Source organism: Vidua macroura, chromosome Z (genome assembly GCF_024509145.1).
Source record: "Vidua macroura isolate BioBank_ID:100142 chromosome Z, ASM2450914v1, whole genome shotgun sequence".
Classification (NCBI taxonomy): domain Eukaryota; kingdom Metazoa; phylum Chordata; class Aves; order Passeriformes; family Viduidae; genus Vidua; species Vidua macroura.
This window is the reverse complement of record NC_071611.1, coordinates 23,788,743-23,804,781: the sequence shown is the minus strand read 5'-3', so window position 1 is coordinate 23,804,781 and position 16,039 is coordinate 23,788,743. Positions and strand designations below refer to the sequence as shown.

General features: G+C 40.4%; 1 protein-coding gene across 3 annotated transcripts in view; it reads left to right on the top strand.

The window, feature by feature from the left end:
- Window positions 1-16,039, top strand: part of SMARCA2 (SWI/SNF related, matrix associated, actin dependent regulator of chromatin, subfamily a, member 2) — a 117,806-nt gene that overhangs the window by 5,537 nt on the left and 96,230 nt on the right. For all 3 annotated transcript variants that reach the window (XM_054002914.1, XM_054002915.1, XM_054002916.1), the window contains exon 2: window positions 7,842-8,102. In XM_054002914.1, the coding sequence (XP_053858889.1) occupies window positions 7,878-8,102 (225 nt within the window). In that variant the 5' untranslated portion in view covers window positions 7,842-7,877. The remainder of the gene's footprint in view (window positions 1-7,841; window positions 8,103-16,039) is intronic.

The following is a 16,039-nucleotide window of genomic DNA, read 5'->3' as shown; positions in this document are numbered from 1 at the left end:
TAACTCCTGTAGCCTATAGCGTATCACAACTTTACAGTTTATCTTTTCAAAGCCAGCTGTGAATCATGACTGCCGTTGGAAATGTGTGGGGAGAAGTAGATTGTAACTATTTCTCTTGTGAAGACAAAGTTACAGTCAGCTTTGCAGTGTCTGTGTGGCTGTTGTGTGGGTCCGTATTTCATAAGCTCTAAGCGATATAGTTTCATTACTTTCCACTGCATATCCAAGGCAGGAGATGTGGCCAAAACATCCTGGCTGAGGTTCAGTTTAGGTTGAGAGGAAAGGCAGAAGTTATATTGGATGGTGAAGGGAACTAGCTAGAAGAATTTAAAATACTTACTGCTGCATCTGTTCTTAGACTTGGTCTGTGCCCTGTCAAAGCAGTCTGTAATCCCTGGATCTTTCTGGGTGTACAGCTGGTCTTGAATTCCAAAGTAATGCAAATGGTTTTTTACCTGCTGTGTTTTTGTTTAGGATCTGCTAATATTTCCTCATGTGAAAAAAATCCCTGCCTTTGTTACCTGTGGGTTTGTAGCAGGTTTATACCAAAATGTGTGTAATAGAAACATTGAACTGATGAAGATCATATTGTACAGGGAATTAGTTACATCTACAAAACTTTATACGTGTATATAAAATGATAGTGGAGAAACATTTATGCTTAGAGATTGTTATTGAAAATTGTTCACAGTGCAGATATTCACTGTCCTAAACTGTTTGATCTAGAAATAGTTGAGCAGAGATCCTAAGTCTCCCTTAATCTTCAGCTCTTGTTTTGTGGCTGTTTGTATTTGGATCTGGCTAAAGTTACTCAGACATATGATAGAAGCCTTTTTTATTTCCCTGTCTTAGCTCTGGTTATGTCCAGCAGAGGTGGAGAAATTCTCTGAGACTACAGGAAGAACCATGTGATTCACCACAACTAATTCAATTGCCAGTGGTTCTTCTGGGGCTGTTCACAAAAAAGAATTGGTCATGTTGATGTAAATAGATCTAAGAGGTGGTAAGGGATTACAGTTCAGGAAAAAAAAAAACCCTTCCTTTTTGAAGTCATGTGAATAATACTATTCCAGTGAGTATTTTGAGGAAATTGTAAGATTGGACACTTGAAAAACAACTAAACATATAATGTGTTCAAGAATCAGGGCCAAGAGTCGTATCATTTAGAACAATAAGATGTTTTTTGGTTGTTTTTTTTTTTTTTTTCACTATAGTCTTGTAATTTGTTGGAAACATTTACCTTTTTTTTGCCTCTCCTTCCCCCTTGCTTTTTAATTCTAACAGGCACCACTCATTAAAAAGCAGTCCAAAGAAATAGGTCAACACTGGCTTTTGGCAGGGAGTTGGCTTCATACTGCTTTTTTCATTGCAGATACCAGAATTTAGCCAAAATAATACCAATACTATCTGCATGGAACCTGGCTGCTGTTGGACCTGTTGGCTTTTTGTAGATTTTTGCTTTGACTTTAATGAGACTTTCATAAAGGCCTAAATGAATTAGATATCTAGCTTTTACTGAATTTTAATGAGAGCAGGGTGTCTAATTTCTGTGTTTTTTTTTTTTAATACAGTCTCAGACTTAATAAATACAAACTAAGCTATTTTTGAAACATGTTAAACTATAAACTTTTTAGCAGGTGAGTTCTGTGAACAGATACTTAGTTGGGAGGGCCATACTTTGTTCTGGTTTAGGTCAGTGGCATTTTTAAAAAATTTGTGGACTACTGTTGCCAGAGAAAATTCCTTTGTCTCTTTATTTCTCTGACTATCTTGGGACAGGATTTAAGTAGTGCATTTAAGTAGTGTTTTCCAATACTTTATGTTCCCCGATACAGATTTTATAAATTACTTTTTTTTTTCTTGTTCTCTGACATACAAAATATCTGAATACAAATCTGTTTAAGACAATTCCCAGTTATGTGAGATGTATCTTCACTCAGAGAAAGGTGATGAAGGGACTTGGTCTGGTGCAAGTGATGCAGACATTCACCTCTGGTAGCTACTGTTTTTCATAGTTTGGACACTTGCAATCCTATCAAAAAGATTTTTACATTTTTCAAATTTGCATGCAGGATATGTTTAATGTATTTGTAAATGGCAGTGTGACTAATGGACCTGAGACTGGAGCTAGTTTTTATGAGAACTGCAAGTTGAATTTGAAATAGGATGAATAGGTGAATAGAAGGGAAGATTTTAATACCCATTTTAATGCATAGGTATAGGTAGATGTCTTTTATGAAATAAGATATTTTGGGATACTGTATACTGATAACACTTTTATTATTGATTGTGTTATGGTTCTGTATACATTCTTCGGGATGGTAGTAGTGGTGCTAGGTATCTGCTTTGTTAAATGGATTAAATTTCGCTTATAATGCACATAGTGACTCAGCTGTAAGAGTGTCAGTCTTAGATTTTGCAATATCATGATTGACACATGTAAAAACTATTTGTTGCATGGAAATGTGTGTTGTCCTTAATACAAGACATAGGCCTCTTAGAGGAAGCTATGGTGTTTGCAGTTGTGAACATTTGCTAAGTTGATTCCTTTTGTGATCATGTTGAGGGGTTGTAGAGGACTACTTAGTGACTGTGGAGTTTTGAACTAAGAAGCTTCATAGGCATCTCTGTGTTTTACCTTGCAAAGAAACAGGATCCCAAGGTACCAGGTCATAGAATCACAGAATATCCTGATCTGGAAATCACCCAAAATGATCATTGAGTCTAACTCCTGCCACTCCACAGGATACCACAAGAACTACACCAGGTGCCAGAGACCTCAGTCAGGCTTGGTGGCGTGACCGCTTCCCTGAGGAGCCCGTTCCAGTACCCAACAACCTTCTGGGTGAAGAACCTTTTCCTGATATCCAACCTAAAACTCTTGTGACAGAACTTCAGGTCATTCCCTTGGGTCCGGTCACTGGTCACCAGAGAGATACAGTGACAGAGTCTGTCCCTTCTCTTTACCTCATAATGAAGATGAGGTAGACTGCAATGAGGTCTTCCCTCAAGTCTTGTCTTCTCCAGGCTGAACAAGCCAAATTACCTCAGCTGCTCCTTGGTACTTCTGGTTTGGGCCTTCCACCATCTTTGTGGTCCTCCTTTGGACATTCTCCAATAGCTTTATATCTCTTTTGTTGTGGCACCCAGAACTGCCCCCAGCACTCGAGGTGAGGCCGCCCCAGTGCAGAGCAGAGCAGGACAATCCCCTCCCTTGCCCAGCTGGCCATGCTGTGCCTGATGCCCCACAGGCCACACTTGGCTCTTGTGGCTACCACGGCACTGCTGACTCATATTCAACCTTCCATTGATCAGAAGCTCCAGGTCCCTTTTTATGGCACTGCATTCCAGGATCTCATTCCCCAGTCTACATCCAGGATTGCCCCATCCCAGGTGCAGGATTTGGCATTTGGCTTTGCTAAACTTCATATCTTTGGTGATGGCCAAGTCTTCCTATTTCTAAGTTTCTCTGTAGGGCCTCTTTGCTCTTGAGGGAGTCAACAGCTCCTCCCACTTTTGTATCATCTGCAAACTTAGTATCCCTTCAAATCCTTCTTCCAAGTCTTTTAAGAAGTTAAGGCAGCAATGTGCCCTTCCAGACCAGAAACCAAATGCATCCTGTGTTACATCAAAAGAAATGTGGCTTGCAGAATGAGGGAGGTGGTTCTCCCCCTCTATGCTTCCCTCATGAGACTCTACCTGGACTGCTGTGTCCAGTTGTGGGGTTCCCAGTACAAGAAAGACCTGGACCTGTTAGAGTGGTTCCAGAAGATGGCCTTGAAGAGGGTTAGATAGAGCACCTCTCCTGTGAGGAAAGGCTGAGAGAGCAGGGGTTTTCAGCATGGATAAGAGGATATTTCAGGGAGACCCCATTGTGGCCTTCAACTACCTAAAGGGGCTTTATAAAAATGAGGGAGAGGGACTTTTTGTATGGTCACACAGTGGTGGGACAAGGAGCAGTGGTTTTAAACTTAAAGAAGGTATGTTTAGATTAGCTGTTAGGAAGAAGTTGTTTATGGTGGGGGTGGTGAACCACTGGCACAAGTTGACGAGAGAAGTTGAAGATCTCTGTCTCTGCAAGTGTTCAAGGTCAGGTTGAACTGGGCTCTGAATAACCTGATCCAGTGGAAGGGGTACCTGCGCAGAGCAGGGAGGTTGTAACTAGATGATCTTAAAAGTCCCTTCCAACCCAAACCATTCTGTGATACTGTGTTTAAGAACACTGGCCCTAAGGAGAAGCCCTATGGAACCCCAACAGTGACAGGTCACCAGCCTGATGCCACCCCATTCACTGCAATCCTTTGTGCAGCCCATCAGCCAGTTGGTTACCCATAACGTGATGTGTTTACACAGCTGTGTGCTGGACATTTTGTCCACAAGAATACTGCGAGAGACAGTACTGAAACCTTCACTGAAATCCAAAAGGATTATATCAACTGGCTTCCCTTGATCAAGTAAGTGGGTTACTTTGTCATAAAAATAAGTTAATTTTGACAAGCACGACTTTTCCGTCATGAACCTATGTCGGCTGGGACTGGTGACTGCATTGTCCTTCAGGTGTTTTTCAATACCTCCTAGAATAGTATTCTCCATAATTTTGCCAGTCACTGAACTGAGACTGCTAGGCCTGGAGTTTCCAGGCTCATCCTTCTTGCTCTTCTGGAAAACTGGGACATCAGCCAGCTTCCAGTCAGCTGGGACCTATCTGGAGTCCCAAGTCCATTAGAAAATCATTGAGAGAGGTCTTGTGATGACATCAGCCAGCTCCTTGAGTATTCTCAGATGAATTCCACTGGGCCCTATAGATTTACAGGGAAGTGGGAGTTGATCATTCTCACAGCCACTGTCCTGCAACTCAGGGCCCTGGGACCCCTTAATCCATCACTGACATTGAGGACAGAGGTAAAGAAAGCATTAAACATCTCTGCCATGTCCATGTCCTTGTTTGTGAGGTGACCATCCTCATCCTGTAAGAGGACAATGTTATTTCCCCACTGTCTTTTGCTATTAGTGCATGTAAAACCCCTCTTTTAATTGTCCCCCTCAATTGTGGCCAGCTTCATCTCCAGTTGAGCTTCAGCATGACAAATTTTTTCCCTGCAGTGGTGAGCAGCATCTCTGTAATCCTCCCACGTCACCTGACGTTACTTCTGCTGAGCCTACACCTTCTTTTTTTGCCTCTACCTCTCAAAGGAGATTCCTGCTCAGCCAAGCCATCTTCTGCCTCAAATGCTTGACTTCTGGCATTTGGGAACTGCCTATGCCCTAAGATGGTGCTTAAAACGTGACCAGCACTGACAGACCCCAGCACCTGCAAAAGCATTTTCCCAGGTTACCTTACTGATTCCCTGAGCAGCAAGTCTGCTCTCCTCACATCAAGAGTTGAGGTTTTGCTGGCACTCTTCCTTCTGTCAGAGATTTTGAGTTTGATTACTCTGTAGGCACTGAGACCAAGAATGCCACCAATCACTATGTCACTCTTGAGACCCTTTCTGTTAACAAGTATGAAATCAAGGAGAACATCTTTCCTAGCCAGCTCTCTTAGTACTTGAACCATGAAGGGGCATCCAGGTGTTTTAAGAATCTCCTGGACTTGATTGTGCCAGTTGTGTGGTCTCCCCAGTTAACATCTGGCAGGTTGAATTATGCCATAAGAAGAAATTTGAGGGTTTCCCTTGATTACTTGAGGAATTCATCTCATTGTTGTGCCTGTATGATCTATAGCAGCCTCTCATAATGACATCATTATTTGTTTATACTTTAATCTTAACCCAGTGAGTCTCAATCCTGCTGTTGCCAATTGTAAGCACCATACATTCTTGTCCCTCTGTTATAAATGATGCTATACCCCTACTTTACCTTGCTCCTTTCTCATGCTTGTAATTCATTGTAGGCTACACCTCATGGAGCAGATAGAATGATCACACTTCCTCAAGTTCTGGTGTGCCATCCCATTGCTTATCACTGGGAAGCCTGGTTTTATCCCTTCCTGTCTTCCAATCTAGTTCAAAGCTCTGTCAATGAGCCCTACTAGCTCTTGAGGTAGAAACCTTCTTCCACTCTGTAAAAGGTATATCCCTTCAGGTATCGGTACACCAACTGTTGTATAGACCATGCCATGATAAAAAAAGAAGCAGATTCTGCCGATGACATCCAATTTTGGAACCACGTGCCCATGAGAAGCAGGAGACTTCCATATGGCTTGAGTCTGGTCTGCATAGCAGGCCTTTGGTTCCCTGAAGAAGGGTGTCATCTGTATCAACTACCCTTCCCTTTTAATTAACGGGGCAGTTGTGATGAAGGTGGCAGGCTGTCTGCTACAGTTGGTTCCCCCATCCCAGAACGACCTTTGTCTACCTTGTCATTTGACTGTCCTGCCCATTCCAGGGCATCATACTTCTTGTAAATGGTATTAGTCCTACTTGCTGTCTTCAAGTTTTCAGGAGGAAGAATGTTCTGCCTAGTGTGGTCAGTGACCAGCTTCCAGTGTTTGTGTTCAAGAGACCTCTGCCTTACTGCTTGGTAGGGTTCTGAGTCCACCTGCATCTTCTCTTCAGTGGAGGTTTGAGACTTGTGAGACTCATTGAGAATAGCGTGTCAATCTCTCACTCATTCTCACAAGTACTGCACAGGCTCTTCGCTTCATCCTTGGGTCCTTAACCTGGCAACAGCTCGCTTACAATAACACATCTTCTGTGACAGGAGTGATGGTCAGCCCCAGCCTTATGGAGAGGCATTAGGCACTCCTAGCAGCCTGAGTCCTGAAGAGCTACATCTACCATTGAGTAGTCTAGCTGGCTGGAGGCTTCTGACATGGCTGGTGCCGTGACTTCAGGGGGAATGAGCTCTGTGGTGTGTCAAAAAACCATACCTGAGGGAGCATTCACTAATAAGAGAATGCCCTTCTTCTCCAGCTACTGGGTCTGTTCACTGCCTCTCTTGGCTGCTCTCAAATGGTCATATGAGAGCACTGCCAGTGTGCCCTGGTCACGTTCACTAGGACCCCATTTGAGAGAGTTGGAGCAGCTGCTGTCCTTGCTGGCTGCACTCATGCCCAGTTGGCTGCTCTAGGGCAAGCTGCCAGTCCCAAGTGGGTGTCAGTGCTCCCCTATGGTTCCCCTGGCTCCAGCCCTGCTCACTGCAGTCATGGCTCCACACTGGACCTGTTTCCCTCATCAAGAGGTGGTTGGGGGCAGTGAGGCTGTGTTCCAGCCTGTCACTACTACTGGCTCCACCTGTGCCCACTCAGCCACTCCAGGGCAGGCTGGTGGCTCCATGTATGTCTCAGTGCTCTCAGGCAAGGGAACAAAAAGTTCTGAAAATAGTCTTAATAATCCTTTTAATGCTTTCACTGTATTACCATGAATTTTTGCAAGTACAAGTTTCAGGCTAGTCACAGCTTTTTAGAGAAAGATTGTTTAACATGTAGGTTACAGAGGTACCCTACTCTGTTTCCTGCTTTTAGTAATTACTGTGCTGTGCTTGGCCCACATGACACATCTGGTGATAGCAAGTCAGTTCATCTGTTTTCTGGCAGATGTTTCTCATAGCACACCAGCTGCTTTGTTCTGTGGCTACCATACAAATGTCCAGAAATTGATGGAATTAGCAGGATCCTTATCTTTCTAGTGGGCTTTTAGAAGGATGATCAAGCTAATGGGCAACGTTAAGGATTGCGTAAGCATTTTCTGCTGGTGACAGCTTGCATGTGTATGTATGTACATATGTGTGTGTGTGTGTGTGTGTGTAACAACTGCCAGTAGATTTTAATAATTTTTTTGCCATGCCCCTAATGTCACATAGAAATTGTGGTTTTGTTTTTGTTTTGTTTTTGTTATTAGAGCTATTCTGCTAATTGAAAAGGAGACAGAAAATAGATGTCCACGCCTACAGATCCTGGTACCATGCCTCATCCTGGTCCTTCCCCTGGACCAGGACCTTCACCTGGACCGATTCTGGGACCTAGCCCAGGACCAGGGCCGTCTCCTGGCTCCGTTCACAGCATGATGGGGCCAAGTCCTGGTCCGCCCAGTGTCCCACATCCAATGCCAACAATGGGGCCTACAGATTATCCACAGGAAGGCATGCATCAAATGCATAAGGTAATAGTTTATTACAAGTGAACCTTTTTTCCCTAGAGTTCTCTCCACTGATGAAAAGAGCTACTTAAACTACATTTAATCCTGCTTAACTGCTGTTACACATCACTTGCAGAACTTCAGCTACACTCTTACTTCTTTCTTTATTACAAAAGATTATTCATGTATCAGATCAAACACAGCTTCATTCTTAGTAGACTACTTCGTAGTCTACTTAGTTCTTAGTAGACTACTTTGAAGTATAAATAGTAGTTTGGAAATGTTCACTTGTAAACTGTAGTTTTCAGTAAGACAGATATCGCTATGGAGAAAAAAATGAATGATAGTATTAAAACTTTAAGGCACATCATTCTAACCATTTTTTTCTCTTCTTGTCTGTTTGGATGTAGCATGTGTTTTTTTTTTTTTTTTTTCTGGGGTGGTTTTTAATTTTGAATGAAATGATTGTTCTTCTTCTTAAAAAAAAGCCCATAACAAACTTAATCCACCTTAAAGGATTTGTATTACAAATTTGTTTACTCTTCCATATTGAAAATGTGGTTAAAAATATGGCTTTCAAGTTATTTAATAAGGACTCCATCTTACAAAGGAATATAAAACTATGTCATGTAGAACATATCAATAATTGCACTTCTGTGGTTATTGTTATACCCTTAAAATTAGACTTGTGTGTGCTTAGACTATCATTAATGTTTTTTGCTTTGAGGAAATACTTGCCTGTGTGGAAATTCCTTTGTGAGAACAGTCTCCTTATGTATTGTCATTTTTGTTTGGTTGTATACCAGAGATTTAGAACACAGAATAATTTTAATTGCATTGTTGTTCTACTCAGAAATATGTAGTAGCAACTTACAGAGCCAAGATACTGAAAACATTTTGGCAGCTATTGCTGATTCCACTGGGAATTGTTAGATGCGCGTAGAGAAAAAAATTACAGTCAAAAACCGTTTCAAAGTAATAGAAACATGTTTTAATTTCCCTCTTGAAATGACATCTTCATTTTGACACTGTCACATATGCATCAGTATCATTCATTAAAATAGTACCCCATCAGTGGGAACATGACATTACCATCTTTTACATGAAGAACTAAAAATATTTTAATAACACAAAGACTAGCTGAACTGAAGGAGGTTGTGATCCAGCTTTCCATTTGCACTGACTTGTTGTAATTCCTGAGAGGTCAGTATGTGCAGTAACTATAACCTTTGCATTTTAATCTTGAGGTGTCTGATTTAGCTGTTAGCCAGATTAGACATTTGCAGTTGCCATTTTTTTGTTTTGGGGGTCAGTTACAGCCCAGCTTTTCATAACTCTGTCACCAGAGTGACAGAACCCTTCATAGCCAGGGTTCTAATGTCCTTCATTCATTTGAGTTTTCTTGTACCTGTAGAAGAAGAAGGTGGCACCAGGAATTTTCCATAGAATGGCTGAATGCTTCACACGTTATGTTTTTAATTGATATATCCTGTTACACTGTTATATCAGGCAGATAGTCCTGTGGTGCAGTTAGAAACAAACCAGCAAATGTCACCCCACAACATTCTTTCAGGGACTTCAGAGAGCATCTCACAAGGTTCTAAGAGCCAGAGCAGAAATTCTCCCATTGAGGTGGCATTGAAATATTTTGAAAAATGCGCCACAGAGGGTCTGGATAGCTAATTCAAAGATGGTCATTCAGTATAGTTACAGTAAATTACTCTACCTTTTCTATACCTTCATTCTGATAATGGAATAAAGACTGTAATTTCACCAGTCTTCATTTTAGTAGCAAGAGGCTTGCTGTAGTTTTTTAGGTTTCTACTTCAGAGATTCCAGCATGTATTCACATGTGTGTGATTAACCTAGAAAATGGGTCTGTTGAGCTGATACAGGTGAAAAAAAGAAAAAATGAAATAAAATCTTAGTTAATTTTTGGTCTAGATGAGGTTTTGGGTCTGTTTTTCTGTGTAACTCCAGAAATAGTTTATTGGGATAACTGTTGGAGGGTCTAAGAAATGTTGTAGAAGGATGCCTCTAGATTATTTTGCAAATGTTACTGGAATGTTGTTCAGTGAAACTGAAAAACTGGTCAGCCACCTGCAGCTGGACCAAATAAACATTTTCTTTTTGTTTAGTGCTGTATAAAATATGTTGTCTTTAAAGCCATCATATATCACAACACTATTTTTAATGAAATGCAGTAAAAATGGGGGATTGCACCAAAAGTGTCCCAGTTATGCAATTGCTTTGTGGGATACATATGTATGATATGATACATATGATATGTATGGAGTGGCATGTAACTCTTCCTTTTAAAATTCACATACTTAAGTGAAACAACTTCATTCTGTGTTAGATGTATGACTAGCATACAAATGATAATGTAATTCAAAAAGCTTTAAAAATCCAAAGGATCAATCAATAGCTAAAACGCTGATTGAAACAAATTTATGTTAAGAAATCATAATTCCTAAAGTATGTTTATTTAAGAACTGGTATTACAAAAATTAAAGATTGTATACTCATTATTATTAACCAGAAGACCTTTCCACTGGAAAATTTACTACTAGTTTACATAACACAATTTTGAACAGAAGCGATAAATTAACTGCATTTCTTGCTGGTTTCTTAGGGGCTATCAACCAAATTTCCAGCAAAATACAGGTTGAGATTTTACTGAAGTGTATCTTGGATGCATCACAGCTATGTTTAAGAAGGAATACTTAAGAAGTTGTCAGGGATACTGCTGAATGGACAAACCGTAACAGCCTCAGAGAATCTTGTGAGAAGAAATACTTGGAAGCTGAAAAGCTGAAAGATGTTAAAAGAAAGTATTGCTGCCTTCCTTGCTCTAATCTTACTTTCCTTCTGCACCCACATAGAAGCTCCTCTGCAGCAGAACGAGGTTACATGGTTTTGGTCTGAATTGTTAAAGCCTTTGACACAGTCCCCCACAACAGTCCTCTCTAGATTGGAGAGAGATGGTTTTGATGGACAGTCACATCTGGAGGGAAGTTGTCAATGGCTCACAGACCTGATGGACAACAGTGCCAAGTAGTGTTGGTTTTTTGGGACCAGGGTTATTTAATGTCTTCATTAATGACAGAGGCAAAGGGACTGAGCAAGTTTTCAGATGATACCAATCTGAGTGGTGCAGACAATGTCTGAAGGATGGGGTGCCATTCAGAGAGACCTGGAAAAACTTGAGAAATGGGTCTGTGGGAATCTTAAGTGTTTTAACAAGGTGCTGTAAGGTGCTGCACCTGGGCTGGGGCAACTCCTGGTATCAGCCCAGGCTGAGGATGAAGAGATGGAGAGCAGCCCTGCTGAGAATGGCTTGGGGGTGCTGGTAGATGAGAGACTGGACCTGACCCAGCCATGGGCACTCACAGCCCAGAAAGCCAAATGTGTCCTGGGCTGCATCCAAAGCAGCATGGGCAGCAGGGCCAGGGAGGGGATTCTGCCCCTCTGCTCTGTTGAGACCCCACCTGCAGTGCTGCATCAGCTTTGGAGTCCCAGCACAGGAAGGACGTGGACCTGTTGGAGAGTCCAGAGGAGGCCACCAAGCTGATAGAGGGATGGAGCAGCCTCTCCTGTTAGGAAAGGCTGAGAGGATTGGGTTTGTTCAGCCTAGAGAAGGGAAGGCTTTGAAGTGACGACACTGCAGCCTTCCAGTACCTGAAGGGAGCCTGTAAGAAAGAGGTAGAAAGACTTTTAACAAGGACAGGTATAAGGGGGAATGGTTTCCAACTGAAAGACAGGAGGTTTAGATTAGATACTAGGAAGAAATTCTTTCTTGTGAGCGAAGTGAGGCATTAGAGCAGGCTGTCTCCATTAGCTGTCGATGTTCCTTTGCTGGAAGTGTTCAAGGCGAGTTTGGATGGAACTTGGAGCAACCTGGTCCAGAGACTTCCACTGCAAGGGGTTTAGAACTTGATCTTTGAAGTTCCTTCCATCTCAAGCTGTTCTGTGATGCTCTGATACAGCCTTCTGTCATCTTCTTATGCACTAGCTGGACCACATGATTATAGCTGCTTAACTTTTGGTAATGACAACATTGTAGTTTGTGATGTTGCATGGTGCTCACTTGAGGGATGGATGAAGTATTATGAGCTCTTGGTTTATTTTCTCTTCCATTTAATTGTAACCTGATGCATAATCACTTATTTTGTAATTTGTAATGGGGTGTACTATAAATGATTGCTGACTGTGGAATAATTACCGTGACATCATGGGCAATATTACTGATTTCAGTGAGTGAGATAAAATGTGAGGGAGAGAAAAAAAATCCTCAGAAATACAGTAGTTTGTACTAAATATGTTAGTTGTTCACTCAGATGTTCCATTAAAACAGGAGGCAAATGGTTTCCCATTTCAGATATTACTGGGTAACAGATCTATGCACATTAGATATTCTGAGAATCAAAGTAGTTCTGTCATGGTCCTAGAAGTAACAGCATGCAACATCAGTAGGCATGTTCCCTGCATTTTTTTTTTTTTGTTGTTTGTATCTACGTTAGTAAAGAAGAATCTACGTTAGTAAAGAAGAAAAGAAGTATTGCCAATCTTGAAAAATCAACAGAGAATGTAAAATGGTGATTTAGTGGTTTTTTTTTTTTTAGATTAATGGAACTAGTGGCCAAAAACTACTAATTCCTGCTGCAAAAACTACAGTCAGACTGGTTATCCATCAGGGATGCATTCAGTTATGCTGTGTAGTTATGTGGCAGTTACGTGACAACATGTTGCTGTTCGCCCTCTGTAATTCCATTGTTTCAGAAGCTGTATGGTGTACAAGCAAACTAGTCTGGTAGTTAGTCTTTGATTTTAAGGCTGGAAGTTTTTTTAAGAAGGTGGATTAAAACAAAAAAAAAAACCAAGACACTGTAATGTCACAGTTTACCTGAAAATAGGTCAAACTGCAATGCATCTGTGAGAAGACCTTAGTTGCTAAATTCAGAGTAAAAGCACTGTAGGCAAAATTTTCCTTATGCATTAGAAATTATGTAAGTTTGCCAAGTCTATAGGCATGTGATAGCCTACAGTTGAAATGCATCCCTCACTCTGTTTCTAGAAACATTGTTTATTTGGCCTGTTCAGTACTTATTTCCTTACTTACAGGGACCAAAATTGTAATTTCTACTCTTAAGTTGAATATGTCTCAACTTTCTGTTTCCCTTCTGCTCTGTCATATTAGAAGACTAAAATAAAAAGAGTACCCCTAGTGTGATATTAGTGCTTTATTGGTAATATAGGTTACTTATCCCGGCACAATGTCTTTGTGGAAGGTAGCTCTAATAACTTATAGAGGACGGAAGAATTTACAGAAATTACATTGTGTTAAGATACCCTCTATAATTTTTAACCTGTTGCATAGATTTAGTTTTCCTCTAGCTCTGTATCTATATAGTGATTTAAAAGATTTACCAGAAATAACTGTTCTTCAGTTCTTGTAGTCCACTGCTGTCCTCTGCTGAATTGTGTTCCCTATTGTATATGGTATTTTCATAGCCAGTAGAGGTTCTTTTATATGAAATATATTCTTGGACGTACCAGTGTCTGCATACATTAGCAATTGCATAATAATTAAAACTAATTTTGACTTCACAGAAGTTTATGCCATCTTCATCTTCTGTATTTTTGCTAGTAAAAAGCTGATTTATGAGTTCTAATGATTTTAGTTTTCAGGTTTTTTCACCATATAAGCAAATACACAGATGCAAACCCCTTTTTTGCTATATATGTAGTCTCCCTTCCATTAGACTTGAAGCATTTCAGTTTGCCACACTGGTTTTTGTGTCTGTGTTTTTTTTTAATAATACTCTTTTTACAAAAATCTGTTCTTTTATCTCCATAGAAGCATGCCTTGAATTAAAGTTTTCTTGTATAGTCATGTCACTACCTCTTCTGTTCCTGTTTGATTTTTTTTTATTTTAATTTCCTCTGTCAAAGGCCACATACTTGGTTCCTTTTCTCTGCGTCTCTTTTTTAACTGACAGCTCCTTTCCCCACCCTCTTTATGCTGGTACTTCTGATGTATGCATGCTGTGTGCCTTCTTACTCCCATCTGAGCTGTTTGCATTCCCAGAGGTTTCATAGTTGTCACCTATTAGTGTGGTGAAACCCATTCCTGCAGTTACGTATGCCACAAATGTACAGCTAGAGTCTTCTGTTCTGGAAATCAGATCAAGTTACCAGCAAGTCTCCTCCTCTTGGTAGCCATAAAGATACCATGGCAGCCAGCACATACCATGACAAAATAAGAATGCGTCCAGTTTTATATTTGTTTTGGTTTCTGTAGTAGTCAGCTCATGTAGACAGAATGTGAAGCAAGAATTCTCTTCTGCGTTGGCTATCTTTGTAAGAAGGGGCCACAGAGAGGGAGGGATCTTCATGCCTCAGAAAAGGGCACTGGGATTTACTTGGTCCGCAAAGTGGAACTATTTTTAATGTGTCAGTCATCTGTGCCTACATTTCTGCTCCATATCCCAAGTTCTTGTATTCAAAAATAGCTTCTTCAGTAGTATGTATTTTTCTGATACAATTTCTTTTCACAAATATTTTTATAATGTCATGATAATAAAATGATTTGGTGAAACATGCAAGATCAATTTTATTTTTCCTTTTCTATAACTTTCCTCCTTTTAACCCAAACTTCTGATAAGGAAAACTGATAGTGAAATCCTTAAAAAACGCTGAACAACAACAAATTCTGTGTGTTTAAAGGTGTTCTCAGTCAAATCTGATTATTGCAATTTAAAGTAGAAATTTTATATGAAGGGTTTATGAATTGAAATTTAGAATTATTTTTTCTTTCATAGAAAGGGTGATGTTTGTTTAGTTCTGTTGAAATTTAGTCATGTGCAACAAATTAGTCAAAAATAAGAAATGTGACTCTTCTTTTCTGTGAGCTGATGTAGCTTCCTGCACACTTGTTTAATTAATTCCCTACATGTTCCACTAGAATAAGTTATCTTTCATCTCTTTTTTAAAAGAATTCTCAATAAATAGATGTACATCTAGATAAAACAGACCACAAGGTCTCCATTCACAGTAGGGTTTGCAAGAGCAGCATTTAGTGTGCATGCATGCATGTGTTAGAGTGGGGCAGAGCCATGTATTTCTGTAGAGCGAGGCTAAATAAGTGATGCCAGTCTCTTCCTTCCTAATACAAAGCCTTACAGAGCTCTAAGTTAGAAGTTAGTTTAATCCTTTCCATAGTTAGGAATATGATAGGAATTTTGCTTTCATAGAAAACTTCATTGTGTCTTGGGACATCTTTCTTCCAATGTTACTTTTCCCTTGTTTTCACTTTCAGAGCTCTTCAGTTTTTATTATGGAGCCTTTTTCAGTGCCCAGAATGCCTTCAGCATGTTTTTCAGATTCCGGGCTATCTTTTCTTCACTCTCAAAGGAGAGCACTTGGAAATGTTCCGCGTTTGAAGTACCATGGTAACTCCAGTTTTAGAGGAGTGTATGAGGGACAGGAGTTGTAGGGAGCACAAGTATTGTTTTCCCTTCCTTGACTGCCTATCCTTGTTTTTGTTCATGAAGAAGAGGTTACTTCCTGCAATGACACCCTTGTTTTTGAAGAGAAACAATGTTTGGGACATTCCAGTAAAGCAGTGACTGAAAGGGCAAAGTTTGAGCTAAAAATAACTCAAGTTAAGCCACAGGCTCTACTTTCATAAGTTAGTGTGTGTTACACTGCTTTGTAATATGAGGCTGATACAGGTTATGTGTTTGTATTTGGACAGTTTGCCTCCCTGGCATTGCCAAACAGTTCATAAGGAAAAAAAAAAAAAGGCAAAAAGGAAACAGGGGACAAGCAGTCTGATAGTGTTCTATGCTTCCCTAAATATGTGATTTCACGGCAGAGGTTCCTGGTTTTCTTTATTTTGAATGACTTCTGAAATAAGTTTTCCCTCCTTGTGTATTTGTTTAGGTTTTGAGTTAGTC